This window comes from Cynara cardunculus, assembly GCF_001531365.2.
Source record: "Cynara cardunculus var. scolymus isolate 2C chromosome LG 9, CcrdV1, whole genome shotgun sequence".
In the NCBI taxonomy this organism is placed as follows: Eukaryota; Viridiplantae; Streptophyta; class Magnoliopsida; order Asterales; family Asteraceae; genus Cynara; species Cynara cardunculus.
The window spans coordinates 18,262,855-18,278,093 of NC_037536.1; the positions used below are offsets into that span (position 1 = coordinate 18,262,855).

Below are 15,239 nucleotides of genomic sequence, written 5' to 3' on the forward strand. Positions count from 1 at the left end.
TTATAAAAAATCATATTATTAAACCAAATATAAATTATTTCGTTATTGTACATAAATTAAATTATAAATAAAATTAAATTAAAAATTACACAAAAAATGAGGAATTTCAAATAGTTAATTTGATATTAATATCGATATATTTTTGTCAAATTTTTATGATATCTTCAAACATATATTTTATTCAAAAATAAGAACATCATCGCTTTCTCAAAATCACATACAGCCATATTATATCATCGACTGAGATAAAGAATAAAATAAAATATTAAAATCACGATGTATCTCGTTGCATTGCGCGAGTACGCTTCTAGTGTTAATTAATACAAACAAGATAGTAAAAAAAATTAAATGATTTAATAGGTTAATTAAAATAATTTTATATTAACTAATTATTTTTAAATAATCATTACATATAATATGAATAAAAATAAAATTGGTCAAAGTCGCATATCTTAATTAATTAATAAATTTTAAAAAAATTCAATATTTTATTAGACTCAATCATCGTTTTATTACCTATGAAACAAAATAAGTATAGTTTAAATTTTAGTGTAACTTACATAAACATTTTTAGTGTTCTTATATTTGTTTTTTGATAACTAAATATATTGAATACTAGTATAAAATTAATTGATATGATTAATAATAATTCAAAATATTTAGTATTAATGTGTAATTAAACTTAATTAATAATTTTGGATTAAATTTTATTAATACTTATAGTTAGTTGCCCCACCTCCTAATAAATTTTGCCTTCCTCTGCTGTCCCGGAAGAGTGTTTGATTGATACAAGTTTTTTTTTCTTATCTAAGAGATATTCCATTTAATAATTAATATTTAATAATAAATATTTTTTATTGATATTTATTAATAACTAATATTGTATTTATAATTAATAGTAATCAATAATCGGAATTATAATTGAATTGAAACAGTGTTAAAAAAAACTCCAAAAACATTGTTCAAAATAGTATCTCAATAAGTTAGCTTAGAATATCTTCAATAGATTCTCCAAAATGAAGATTTTGAGATTTTTGCTTCAACATTCCCCAAAATCTTCTTCAAAATAAAATATAAAAAAAAGTAAAAGAGATATGTGAAATTTTCCAAAAATGATTATCTATGAAAGTGAAATTATTCCTTATTCTTCTTATCAAATGAGAACCTTTCAAATTAAATGTATAAAAGGGAGATAATATTTTATGACATTTATTGATTGTAATTTCTAAAATCGAGAAGCTATTAGAGATGAATATAAACTTTATTCGAAGATTTTGACTTTTTATTCTTCATTTTAAAGAATTTTATTTATTAGAGCAGATTGTTCAAAATAAAGAATCAAAAGTCAAATTCTCTAAAAAAAAAAAGTTATATTCATGTCCAACAGATTCTCTATTATGGAGATTGCACAATTAATTATAATACTAAAATATTTAATATAACTCATAAAATATTATTTCTCAATCTCTTGAACATTTAAATTCAAGCAATCTCATTATTAAATGATATGCATTTAAAATGTATATTAGTAAAAACGACATATTTCTCTTTCTTTCTCCCCTCTTTAGAATATGAAAAATTATTTTTAAAAAATAACAAAAAAAGGATTTTACATCTACAAAGATATTTATTTTTTGCAATTAGTTTGTTCTACAAATTATATAACAGCTTCAACCATGATTAATTTATAATATAATTAATAGAAGAAAAAATAAATATTGATTTCAACACTTTTGATTTTGAAATATGTACCAAAATAACTTAGCAAAACTCCAATCGAATCGTAAAATGTTACAAAATCATCTTAACAAAAACCATCATACATTGAATATATAACGATGTTATACATATGAATTAGAGAATAACAGAGCAAACTATGTTTTTCATCCCTTATGTTAATAGAAGATTGCTATTTCCATTCATGTGCTTTTGAAATTATGGTTTTCGTCTATGTGATTTACAATTTATTGTTTTTTCCGTCTATATGATTTACAACTTATTATATTTTTACTCCCTCATGCTTAATTTTAATGATATGCTTCAGAAACATGAACAATTAAACAACAATGAATTACAAACTACAAAAACAAAAACCGTATTTTATGTACAAAAACAAAAATCACAACTCTAAATAAACCACAAAGAGGAAACTCGCAACTCTAAACAAACCACCAAGATGAAAATCATAGTTTGCTGAAATCAGAAATTAGTCTTGAATAGGCATGGAATGAGACCAACCCCATTGGAGAAAACCCGTTGCACCCACCTCAACCAGGGTTAGAGATTCCCATCACAAAATCGAAAACCAAGGATGGAAACAAGGATTCTCAAAAGTCAAAAATCAAGGATAAGACAAGACCAAATAACATGATACCCAACCCAACCCAACCCAACCCATCCCCATATATTAAATATATTGTATATTTATTAATAAATATATTATATATAAATAACTAGATTTATTATCTTTTAGATTTAAAGAATATATATTTAAACTTTTTTTCTTACATACATTTTTCTTAACTTGTCTTACTTTCTTTAGATAAAAACATGGAAAACCAAAAACATTAGATCAAACAATTATATATGATGTTATGATTTTGTTCATATATCAATATTTGATACTTCATAAAATCAAAACTTTAGAAATACATTAGATTAAAACATGGACTATTTTGGATCGAATGTTATATTTAACACATTTGATTTAAAATATAAATATCTTTACATAAATAAATAAAAAGCCTAATTCCCCATTGGAGATCCCTGAGGATGGGATGTGATTGTATTCAGCAGCAGGGACGGGAATTGGGGTTTCATCCCCAAATTGGTTTTTCCAAGTATATATCCAATCATATTGCCAAATCCAGTTTGAATTTGTGGTCTTTTAGACCAATTACATTATATACCGACATAACTTGTATCAAACCAAGTTGTTTTTGGACTACTCACTTACATTCTATATATGTGGAGGAAATTAAAGAATCAATTTCAACTTTGAAGTTTTGCTGCTACTGTGTTCCATGCACCATTGCCAAACTCACTGAAACTTTGTAGCACAAATGACAATAATAATCTGTAACAAGAGACAACAATCTTTAGTTGCAAATATTGCAGCATAGATTAGAAATGAATTCAAAGGACTGCTTTTTAACTTCTAACTCTAAAAATATGTGAAACCCCATATGCTTACTCATCAAAAGAGCCCTTTGGGAGAGAAGAGAAGTTCCAATATATATGAATGTAAAATGGTCTAATTTTAGCAAATTTGAGATTTTAACACCCCCCTCCAATGGAAGCTAGCCGGGCATAGATTTTTCCCGAGTGTTGAGAGAGGACTAAACGAGTAAAGATTGTCCATGTAAGAATGTGGAATCCCAGATCACTCTCCAAAAAGCCCTTGAAAAGAAGTTCCAACATAAATGGATGTAAAGTGGTCCAACTCTAGCAGATGTGAGACTCTAACACTAACCTTTACACCGATGACTGAACTTCAAAAGGGTTCATTGAATGAAACGGTATTCATCACCAGATGAAAGAATTTGATGACTACAGATGGTCGAAATTTACTGAAGACAGTTGCGAAAGAAACGGATGCCCTGAGACAAAGGTAAATAAAGCGATTGTTATATTGGAGATGAATAGCATACATATATAGACTGCGATATTGAATAACAAAAAAGAGCAACCAACAAAGCATGCCAAGTGGTTAGATTTTACTCATAGATGACTAGAGGTCTTGACTAGCCTGATTGATTACCAATGGGCAAGTGGCAAAAGTTCAACATCCTTCACTATAACAAAATTGGCTTTATAGAACGTCATATATGTCTAAATGTCCTAATAGACTGCTTTATAGAACTTAAGTTTATAGAACCAAACAACTGTACATCCTATATAGAAGTGTTGCAGTAAGTTGATGCGAAGTTTTTGACCGTCCTAACATGTTTTTTCAAGAAGTGCTCTATGAACAAATAACGTAATATAAAAATAATAATACCATTTCAAAAAGGTCATGAGAAACTTGTTAGAACAGCCCAAAAAAGCATCCTATCAACTTATAGAACACATAATTGTTAGACATATTTGACGTCCTATAAAACCTATTTCGTTACCTATTTACGTAATGTTTTGGCACATCTTCAAAATTAATAAAAACAAGCACATTAAGGAAGGTAAAAGTTGGTATTTGTACCTGCAATGCAAAAATGATGTCTGCTTCATCTACCTGCAAAGTCAGTCTCCTTAATTTATCATCTCGAGATTGACCGAGTTTGAGGATTCCCTGAAGAATAACAGCAATTTATAGTGATTTCCCATGAGAAAGTTGTTGTATTTGATAGATAGGGATTCAACTGATAGGTGCTGCTGGTGTTACCTGATCATCTAGCACTCTACACATGCATGAAAGTTCCATTATTCCAACAGGTGGTATCAATGTTGACTTGCAGACATCAATATAAGATTTGTTTAACTGCATCAATAACAAGTTTCTATTAGAAAGTTGGGTTAATATAAATTTCATAAGTTGTTTTTGTTGTGAAAGATGATATAATTATACCTCTTTGATTGTTGTGTCCTTCTTTCCCCTCCAAAAAAGCTTCACAGCAGAACATAATACAATCTATAACAAAAGAGAGACTAGGAAATTAGTTTAATTCAAAAAAAGGGTATAAAATTAGACATCAATACATACTGAGGGAATAATCATTCTACCCCCTCCGTACCAAAACAAGTGTTTGCTTTCAAAAGTAAGTGTCTACTTTTCAGTTTTATCCTTAATTATGAGATGGTGAAGGTCTATAGACCCTCTATTATTAAGGGCAAAATGGTCATTTAGTTATTTAGAATGTAACAATTACACATTTCTAATATTGCGGGTCTTTTTCATGGTGGACATTCATTCTAAAACGGAAGGAGTAACCGGATGACTTTGATTTTGATGGTAGAACAATGATACCTGTTGATGCTGGGGAAGGGACTGTATAGTGTCAACTATTGGTGATTTGTAAGCCCTTGACAAAGCAATAGCCATATGATCAACCCTCACCTGCAACAAATTCAAGTAAATACCAACAATAAGATAATGGCTTATTCCCCGACCATTATATCAGCAAGATCAGAAAAACCAATTTCAGAAGTGAAACTCATTTACAAAGATAATGACTGATTCCACAAAGGTTATACTAACCAAATTCAAATGTAAAACTTATATTTACTGGATCATTGACTGATTATTTTCAAAAAACCACAATTACACTAAAAGAGAATCAGAACAATATCATGTGGTAACTATTACATATATCTTGCACACAACCAGGTTTGCATTCACGAAATTTGTTCTCTTAATCTGTTAGAAACTAGTAAGAAGATATCTGATGAAAAATTTTACCATTGATGAAAGATTTGAAGTGCATGCAGATTCTCTAAGCTCAGTTTCTAGCATCTCAATTGCACCCCTGGAAACCAAGAAAAAAGCTCGAGGTTAATCTCTGCAACCTTCCAATATTTCCTGTAACTAAAAAGGTAAATTGTAAAACAACAGCCTTTTCACCAGATAAATCTTTCATTGACATGCAACATTCCAATATATCCATTATCTAAAGGAAGCTCAAAACAATTAAAGAACTAGATAACATGCCAACCTGCAAATACCAAGAGCTTTCCTCATATCTCCAGATGCTGCAGCTACTTTCTGCCAATATTCGAATTGTATGAGTCTTGTAATTGAGGACAACATCAACTTGCTACTATTTTAAATGACATGTGAATAAAATCGACAACACCGAAGCCTTACAGCAAATCAAACATTAACTAGGAATCAATGTTTCAGCTGTGATTGTGTATAGAAGTGCAGCTGTGCAGAAAACAGCTATGACAAAGCAAAGATAAGTAGATAATATTCTGATGTACTCACTCGTGCACAGAGTTCCAGTGCTTGTGGCTGGAAGACAGTGTAAGAAAGTGCCTGATGGAGCAAAACATTCATAATATAAATATTTTGCAGAAAGTGGGTAAATATAAACAAAAGATGCAGTAAAGGCAATGAACTCATTAGCATTGCTAATTTCCAGACGCATTTAAATCACCCAGCTGCAGCTAGCCAAATAAGTAGCTAACCAGCTATATGAATGGGTGAAACCTGCTATATCAGTAGCATTGAATCTTGAGCTCTTGACTTGCAATTTATGATGCCAAATGTTTAGAAGTTCTGCCAACTTAGTCGGGACATCAATATGTCAAAGTTCAATCATTACCTTTTCCATAGAAATTTGTCAAGCATTTAACAAAGAAAAAATGTCGTTTTTTAAGTTCAATATATATGTTAGGAAAGCTGGTAGCAGATATATAAAGGACATCATAATTGTGGTCCAAAAACCATGGAGGGTGGTTGACCATTTTGATTTTAATACTTGTTTACCCCTCCCTTGGTTGGCATGTGATGAATGTGGTATGGGGGCACATCTTTCTAATATCATTTCCTGAATGATAAAGAGAACGAGAAATAATACTTACCATCAATCGTTGTTTGAGAATGATGATGATATGATCCATGGAGTAGGCTCGGAAAGATACAACCATAGGCTTACCTATCATAAGACACAAAGAAATCAGACATTATTAATTTAGTATAATATCAAAATAACAGAGCATATCCATTATATTTCCTTCCTATACAAGGATTGAGAGAACACTTAAAAAACAGATATGTGTGAGAATATTATGGTTTCCATAATCGCCTGTCTAAAAAATAATGGACAACAAACAGAAGATTCAACACTGGCAATCAGGTAAGAAAGCAAAAAGAGAATCAACGGGTGAGCAATCATACCAAGTAATAGATTGTTTCCCCATGTTAAAAGAGATGAAAGAAGCATGCATGTAGAGTATGGACAGTTGCAAACAAGTACTCACAATTTAGAGACTGTAGTTTTGGAAGAAAGCGGTCTGCTAAGTCAATTGCATTAGCTATACCTGTAAAAGAAGATGCAATATGAGGAACTCATACAAATCCACAATAGATCAAGTTCGAACACACTGTTAATGTCATACCTATCAATATAACTTTTGAGAAGGGCAATGTTGTTAGCATAAATAGATCATGAAGCACCACCCGGTCCTTAGTAGTCAAATAATCCAGTTCATCCGCAATAACCAACCTGCTAACAGCTAACGTATTAAAAACTTCACTATGATCAACATCTGGGGTTCCAACCCTAAACCAATAAGCAACAAGTGAAATGACCTAGATCATATATATTCAACATAAGATTCATTTTCCAATGTCGTATCACTAGTCTAAACAGAAAAGATACTCAACAAATAGCAGCTACAGACTAGATGGTCAATCTGATCATCAAACAAGCCCGTGTATACAGGAATTAGTGCACCAAACAGAAAAGAAAGTGAACAAATTGCAGCTAAAGACTAGATAGTCAATCTGATCATCAAACAAGCCCATGCGTACAAGAGTTAATAGCTATGTATTCATGCGTATGTGCGCAATGGAAAAGAGACATTCATATTACATCATTTTCATGCCAGGTGTCTGCTGCTTTTGAGAACCCAATTGCTGAAGCTGTCGTAAGGATGTAGAACGACCATTAGGTTTCTTGTGTGGTTGAATCTTTCCAAGTATCTGCCAAAGGAACCAACTTTTGAGCATTACGTCGGTTACAATGGGCCTAGGCATATGAATATCAATATCATGATAAATTTTCACCTTGTTAAAAATTTCTGAGGTGCTCGAGAGGGAAGTACAGTTTATGGCCAAAATTTCTGGCAAGTGACCCCCTGTCTGAAAGCAACAACGATGGTTCCATGAGTTGTGGCTGAAAGTAAGCAGACATACTAAAGAAAAAACAATAAAGTCATGTCTCAACGAGTTGAAAATGTTCAGACAACGCAACTACCCACTATAAGATGACTGGCAAAGTTCAAGCGTAGCAATTCTACGATTTGACAAGTCTTTGTCTTAGTAATTTTAACAAGCAGTATTAGAGGATGCCAAAAGCACATAACCTTTTATGTGTGCAAGTATTATACTTTCTAAGGAAATAAACCAATTCAATCGTAAATGCCTCTTTTCTTCTTCTGTGTGCCAAAATTGGTCAACATATGTGTAAACAGTAAACTGAGCACTGGTTTAAGAGCTTGAAGAGAACCCAAATATAAAGTTGCTCTTTCTAATGTATCGGCACCATACCTACCCCTATACATTTTAGGAACCTACAGATAATATTCTTTGTAGTTTTGCAACTGCTCAAATATACAGAAAGGGTTTTTATTTCATCTCCAAAGACAATTATCAATTCAGGAACATCAAATTAGTTATATAATATTTATTTTAGGGACAAATAGAATAATTATACTGAATTTATTATTTCAGTTGGGATACTTCATGTCAACATTCTCAATTTCAAAATGAATAATCAAGCAAAACCAAATCACCTCTTTAGCCCAAACAGCCAGAGATCCCTTCACATTCTCCATTAAAAGTGATTTTCCACTCCCTGGGCAACCACAAATGTACAAGCTCCCAGCCTTCTCTTGTTCAAGGCATTGCTTGCAAAACTCCTCTATCCTTTTCTGTTCATCCTCACGGCACATGATCATAGACGGCGCTGTGGATACATGCAGCGCCTCCTTCACGGCACTTAATTGCTCCGAATCTACATAAAGAAAAATATATATCTTAGAACTGGAAAGCGGAATTTAGACTATAGGCACCCGCACGCAAATCAAGAATCGCCATAAAGTCGATTACAGATTAGATAATTTTGTTATGAAGGGAAATTAAGATAACCTGTTGGATTCCAGATCGGTTTATCGAGGAAAGCATCCAACAATTTTTTCTTTGGGGATTTCCTCATTTTCGTTAAATTATCATTGGCAACTGTTTTATCCCCCTGCAAGTGATGCTTGTTTAGACTTCATTGTAACAATATGTTATTAAGATTAACTGAATGACAGAAAATAAAGTTTGGATCTCGAAAACTCACATTTGCTCGACTTCTATGGGGACTATCTTCGACGCATCGGCGAGGAGATTTACTCTTCAAAGGAGAGCATGGCTTGGATGGAGTACTAGAAAACGGCTCATCCGATAAAGCCGAATTAGATCTCAACCTCCGTTTCTGAGGCGATGAAATTTCGCCGCCTGCGATTGACATAGGTGACGATCTGCTACCGGCGATTGATGGCATTTTCTGGCGATTAGTCGGAAGTCAATGCCGAAATATAGCTGATATTTGGTAGCGATTTGAGGATGGAAATGGAGCGGATGCAGAAATATAGGGATTGGAAGAACTGGTTTTAGCGGGAAACGCCATATCCAGTGGTTAAGTGAAATTTTCCCACCATTTTGATTGCAAATAAAGAAAAGAGTAAATTACCGATTAGGTCCATTAGTTTAAAGTTTATCTTGGGTTTAGTCCTTGAAGTTTTTGTATTTCAAAATTGCCCTTAAAGTTTGCATTTTCGTAACATTTTGATTCCTATCACCAACTGCAGTTAAAAAGCCCCATTAATTTATGGACATTTTGGTCTTTTGCCAATCGTTTTTTTTTATTTTTTCATTTAGTAAATTTAATAATATATTACCCCTGCCCCTACCCTCTTCCTAGCCTCGTCCTGATATATTATAGGCCCTAAGCAACATATAAAAAATAGACCCTCGATAAGTACAAATAAAAAAAATTCAATTTATTGTTTTTATAGTAAAAAATAACATTAAATTCAAAAATACTAATGATTCATATAAAACCAATTTTTTTCGAGTATTCTTAGATGTAAAATCAATCAATAATTACTTTTAAATTAATTTTATCTATCATATCATTTTTATATATAATCATAAATTCGTTCCATAACCAAACATGTTATATGATATACTTTAATATATAGATTAACAACATTTGAGATCACAATATTGAATATTCAAAATAGCACTTTATGTAAATCAATTGTGTTTTCATGTTACATCATGTTAATGTTTTCATGACAAATTTAAACTTTTTAGGATTAAAACAAACCTTTTACAAACCATCAATCTTATAATCAAAGTCTATTTTGGTTATAATGTGAGCTCTTATTCTTATTTTAAATATATGAGAGTACTTAAAATTTAAGCAATCAATATATAGGTAATAAGAAGTCAATAATATATGAAATAACAAGAGTAGTTCTGAAATAATAAATATAAATATAAGTTGGATTATCTCTTATGATAGATAATTTTTTTCAAAAGGAAACACTTTTCTTAATTAATAACAAAAACCTACTATATTCAAATACAAAGATAGAATTCATGTGAAAGAAATAATCAACAAAGTTGGTAGGAGATTAAGGATGAGAATATCTCAATGTTTTTTAGGCAAGGTGATTTTAGATCTTAATAGTAGATATATTTTTACGGAAAACAATAAGGAATACTATAATATTTAGATTTTAATGAAATTGTACTTTTGATTTTACTTATTACAATAATATACTTTCAAGTTGTTTTCTATTAAGTTATCGTACTTCCATTTTTCTTTATTATAGCAATATACATCCAATTTGTTTTTTAATAAAAGTATTATCATTTTCCTAATTATAGCAATATACTTTCAAATGGTTTTTTATTTATATATGTTATTTTGAAAATTTTATCTATTATATCAATCAGTAACTTTTTTATTTGAATTAAGATAACATAAGTTACCAAGTTTTTTTTGTCGTGTCATTGTTCACGTGAAACGTGGATAACATGTCATTCTGATTGCGTGACATAGATAAAAAAACGATCATTTTTTTTAATAATTTCTTCATTTCCCTCCCGATTATTCATATAGGTGAGATATGAATAATCGGGAGGGAATGTGATGAAATTATTTTAAAAATTAAATTATTCACTAATAAAACAATGTTTAGAAAATTTGTAAAACACATTTTACATCGCTAACATTTAAAAAAAAATTAACAAGTATGTGTTTTTTGAAAAAAATAATAATCATATTTGTTTAAAAAAAAGTTACACTAAAATATTTAATTTCCATACAATTTAATGTGAGTAAAAATTTAGAATTTTTTTTTCAAAAGGGACATAAAACATAATCAATGTGGGATATGAATAATCAAGGGAAAGTGAGGAAATTATTCAAAAAAAATATTGAAAGTTTTTATTTATTTACATCACGTAATTAAAATGGTGTGTCATTAATGTTTGACAACTTGTATCATGTTATCTTAATTTAAATCAAAATGTTGTCAACTGTTATGATGGATAAATTTTTCAAAAAACAATGTTTTCATAAAAACATTTTAAAAGTATATTGTCATAATAATAATAATAAAATTGGAAGTACAATGCCTAAATAGAAAAGAACATGTTGAAAACATGTTACTGCAATTAAAAAAATGAAAATATAATGTCATAATAAAAACGACTTGAAATGATATGATGTAATTAGAAAAAATGAAAATATACTGTCATAATAAGAAAATTTGTAAAATTAAGTTGATAAATACAATATAATATCTATAAACCTAATAAATAAGTAATTTGGTTGCCACGTGTCGTCTTATTGTGCGACGGTTATAAGGATTTCCCGCTTAAGCATGTATGTAGACACAATTTACATTACTAGTTCAAATGGGCCTATTTAATTAACATTTGTCCCTGTAAACATAACTGATTTTCGTATGAAAAGGGATTTCTTTTCAAATACTTAAATAAACAAAAATCTGGATTTTAATTCCTCAGACTTATAAGTCTGATATCTACAGACTTTTTCAGCAAAAACCTTACCACTAGGAGTCCCTATGTTTAGAAGAAAAATGCTATTCACTGAAGCAGCAACAGGTATGAACACCTTTTCCACAGTTAAAATTCAGAGTTGTCTACCAAACTTATAAGACATATCATTATAAAAGTCTGAGGACAAGTATGAACACCTTTTCCTCAGTTAAAATTCAAAGTTGTCTTCCAGACTTGTAAGTCTGGGAAAATTAGAGTTATAAGTCTGAATTCAACTCTTAAGTGGCCTCCAGACTTACAACATAACTCTGGGAATATTCAAAGTTATAAGTCTGAATTTAACTCTGAAGTAGTCATCAAAATCGGGTTTAAAATTTTAAATTCGGATTTTTGAAACATTTTTCACAAAGCAATACTACCCGGGGGAAAATTTTCCAAGCTGACCTCGACCCCAGCCAGGGGCTGCCGCCCACTCCCAATATTTGAGATCTTTCTCTTTGAATAAGATCTCAATTCCAGCGACGGTTTCATTAGATAAGAATTGTTTTGGATCCAATCCATAGGAATCAATAGAAAAGGCAAATCTCCTTGGATCCCGCCACCGGGGGCGCTGCCCCCAGACCCCCGTCGTTTAGGGGTTTCGCCCCTAAATCAAAATAAACTCAAACAAATGTGCACTCCACACCTTCCTTACTTATTCGATACTTATCATGATTACATGAGTCAACAAATTAATCTAATTACACTTAATTGACATTAGTGATACAACTCACCAAACATGAAGTCATCAGATATTGGTTATTTCTCAGGCTTACAACATAACTCTGATTGTTCTGTTCCATACTTAATTTTATAGTTTATTCCAGACTTAAAATACAACTCTAAACTCCTCTTCAGAGTTGAGGTCCTTATGAACTAATTGTTCTACACTTCTTACTTGGTGTAGCACCCCGGTTCGAACAGGAGGAGTACGTCATGCTAATTGTTCAGGGTTACGTTTCTGAGTTATAAGTTAGAATTCTTGTGACTCAAAGTTATGCTCATATATACTTTATAGACTTAGAAGACAACTCTGAATTCCTCTTATTCAGAGTTAAGTCCAAAGTTATTTTCCAGCCTAACAATAGAACTCTGAATTCTTGTGTTTCAGGATTAATGTTCAGAGTTTTCTTTTAAACCTGAGAAAAAATCTCAACTCATTTTTCTCATTTAAAAGACCCCGTGTAATACACGGGTTCGAACTTAGTATATATATATATATATATATATATATATATATATATAGAGAGAGAGAGAGAGAGAGAGAGAGATGAGCGTTCAAATAAAAACCGGTCCCATTTGTGTAAACCAATCTCATCCATCCATTTTCTTGATCAATAGCCAAGATTAGTTTACTTTATTTTAGGAAATTAAAAAATATATATATTAAAATTTTATTTTATTTCAACAGTAAGGGCATAAATGGTAAACAAAATTTAATATTTGGTAACATCCTACTCGATATTTCATGAATCTTTTTTCATGCAAAATTATTTTCTTCCTTTCGTTCCTGGTTTGATGCATTAATTCTTTTAAGCCTTGCAATTATTTCATGACGAACCAAATACATTATGCAACCGTTTTACTAGTCATGCTCAATAACGCCATGAACCAGTTTCACTTTCATGAAACATATTTCATGTACAATAATTTTATTATTTCACCACTGATTTGATTGATTCATTTATTTAAGCCTTACAATCTTCAAGATTCTGGAGCAGGTTACAATCTTCAAGATTCTGTAGAAGATTAAAATCATTTCCTCGTTTCATCATGCACTTAGTTCATAACGCACCAAATACAAAATGCACCGGTTTCATTTTCCTCTTCACGAACTAAATGAATCAACTACACAATCAATGCAACGGATTCACCATGAAAATGTTTCGGTTCACATAATTTATTTGCAATATGAATCAGTTTCACGTTCATGAATCAGTTTCACGTTCATGAAACCTGTTTCATTTACGATTTGATGATTTCATTATACACTTCAATTGTTTCATCAAGATCCGTTTACTGATTCTTAAAGATTACAATATATGAAATTCAAAATTTTAATATTATAATATAATTAAATATTTAAATGTTACCATTTATACAAATTCCTTTATTACTTTTCCTTAATTAAGATTTATTAATAACTTCCATATTTAATAGAAAATATTGTAAATGATTGAAATACCCTTATTGATTAAATTTAATTAGAAAAAAATAGAATTTTTCCATTGGTCGAAATTGGTTTACACGGCTTCTTAGAAATGCACGGTTTTCATTTGAACGTGCCCTTATATATAGGAGCGTTCAAATAAAAACCTGTCCCATTTGTGTAAACCATGTAAACCAATCTCATCCATCCATTTTCTTGATCAATGGCCAAGATTAGTTTATTTTATTTTAGAAAATTAAAAAAAAATATATATATATTAAAATTTTATTTTATTTCAATAGTAAGGGCAAAAATGGTAAACAAAATTTAACATTTGGTAACATCTTTCTAGATATTAATGACACTATTTTCATTTTTTAAAGCAATATATTATTTTTAACTTGAAATCACATCCATCAATAAAACATATAAAAAATGAATATAACACACCATATTCAATTATATGAAGTGAATCGTTTTAAATTTTGAATTACATTATATGAACAAAATTGGTTTCACCATGAAAATGTTTCGGTTCACATAATTTATTTGCAACAAGACCCGATTTCACGTTCATGAAACTTGTTTCATTTTCCTTTTCATTATTTATTTTCAGAATGCACCGGTTTCATTTTTCTTTTCATCAACAAAATGGATCAACTACACCATCAATGCAATGTTTCACCATAAAAATGTTTTGGTTCACCTAATTTATTTGCAACATGAACCGGTTTCACGTTCATGAAACATGTTTCATTTTCTTTTTCATAATTTTTTTCAAAATGCACCGGTTTCATTTTGCTTCTCATAAAAAAAATTAACTACACCATCAATGCAACGGGTTCACCATAAAAATGTTTCGGTTCACCTAATTTCTCTGCAACATGAACCAGTTTCACGTTCATGAAACCTGTTTCATTTTATGGATTTTTTTTTGTTCATCTACGTTTTGATGATTTCATTATTTAATTCAATTGTTTCATCAAGACACGTTTCGTGATTATAATTCATGACAATATATGAAATCCAAGTTTTTAATATTTTAATATAATTGAATATTTAAATATTACCATTTATATGATTTCCTTTATTACGTTTCCCTAATTAAGATTTATTAATAACTTCCATATTTAATATAAAATATTGTAAATGACCGAAATACCCTTATTGATTAAATTTAATTAGAAAATAAATGAATTTTCCTATTGTTCGAAATTGGTTTACACGGTTTCTTAGAAATGCACGGTTTTCATTTGAACGTGCATATATATATATATATATATATATATATATATATATATATATATAGGG

At 30.3% G+C, this 15,239-nt stretch overlaps 1 protein-coding gene across 1 annotated transcript; it reads right to left on the minus strand.

Moving 5' to 3' along the window:
* Window positions 1-3,482: 3,482 nt before the first annotated feature.
* Window positions 3,483-9,206, minus strand: LOC112518654 (cell division control protein 6 homolog B-like). Its single transcript, XM_025126428.1, has 16 exons — window positions 8,999-9,206; window positions 8,807-8,896; window positions 8,452-8,672; window positions 7,724-7,798; window positions 7,530-7,639; window positions 7,054-7,160; window positions 6,916-6,975; window positions 6,517-6,590; window positions 5,918-5,968; window positions 5,646-5,695; window positions 5,393-5,459; window positions 4,961-5,050; window positions 4,562-4,624; window positions 4,379-4,474; window positions 4,196-4,285; window positions 3,483-3,599 (listed from the first exon to the last, which is right to left on the minus strand). Exons 1-16 carry the CDS (start codon window positions 9,204-9,206, stop codon window positions 3,567-3,569), a joined length of 1,485 nt encoding a protein of 494 aa, XP_024982196.1. The 3' UTR covers window positions 3,483-3,566.
* Window positions 9,207-15,239: the final 6,033 nt, after the last annotated feature.

Excerpts from the sequence above, each read along its gene's own strand:
- LOC112518654 (XM_025126428.1), bottom strand. The coding sequence starts at position 9,206 with ATGCCATCAATCGCCGGTAGCAGATCGTCACCTATGTCAATCGCAGGC. Across the intron at positions 5,969-6,516 it reads TTCTCAAACAACGATTGATG|GCACTTTCTTACACTGTCTT; the intron begins GTAAGTATTATT and ends TTGCTCCATCAG. Across the intron at positions 4,475-4,561 it reads AGGACACAACAATCAAAGAG|TTAAACAAATCTTATATTGA; the intron begins GTATAATTATAT and ends TTATTGATGCAG.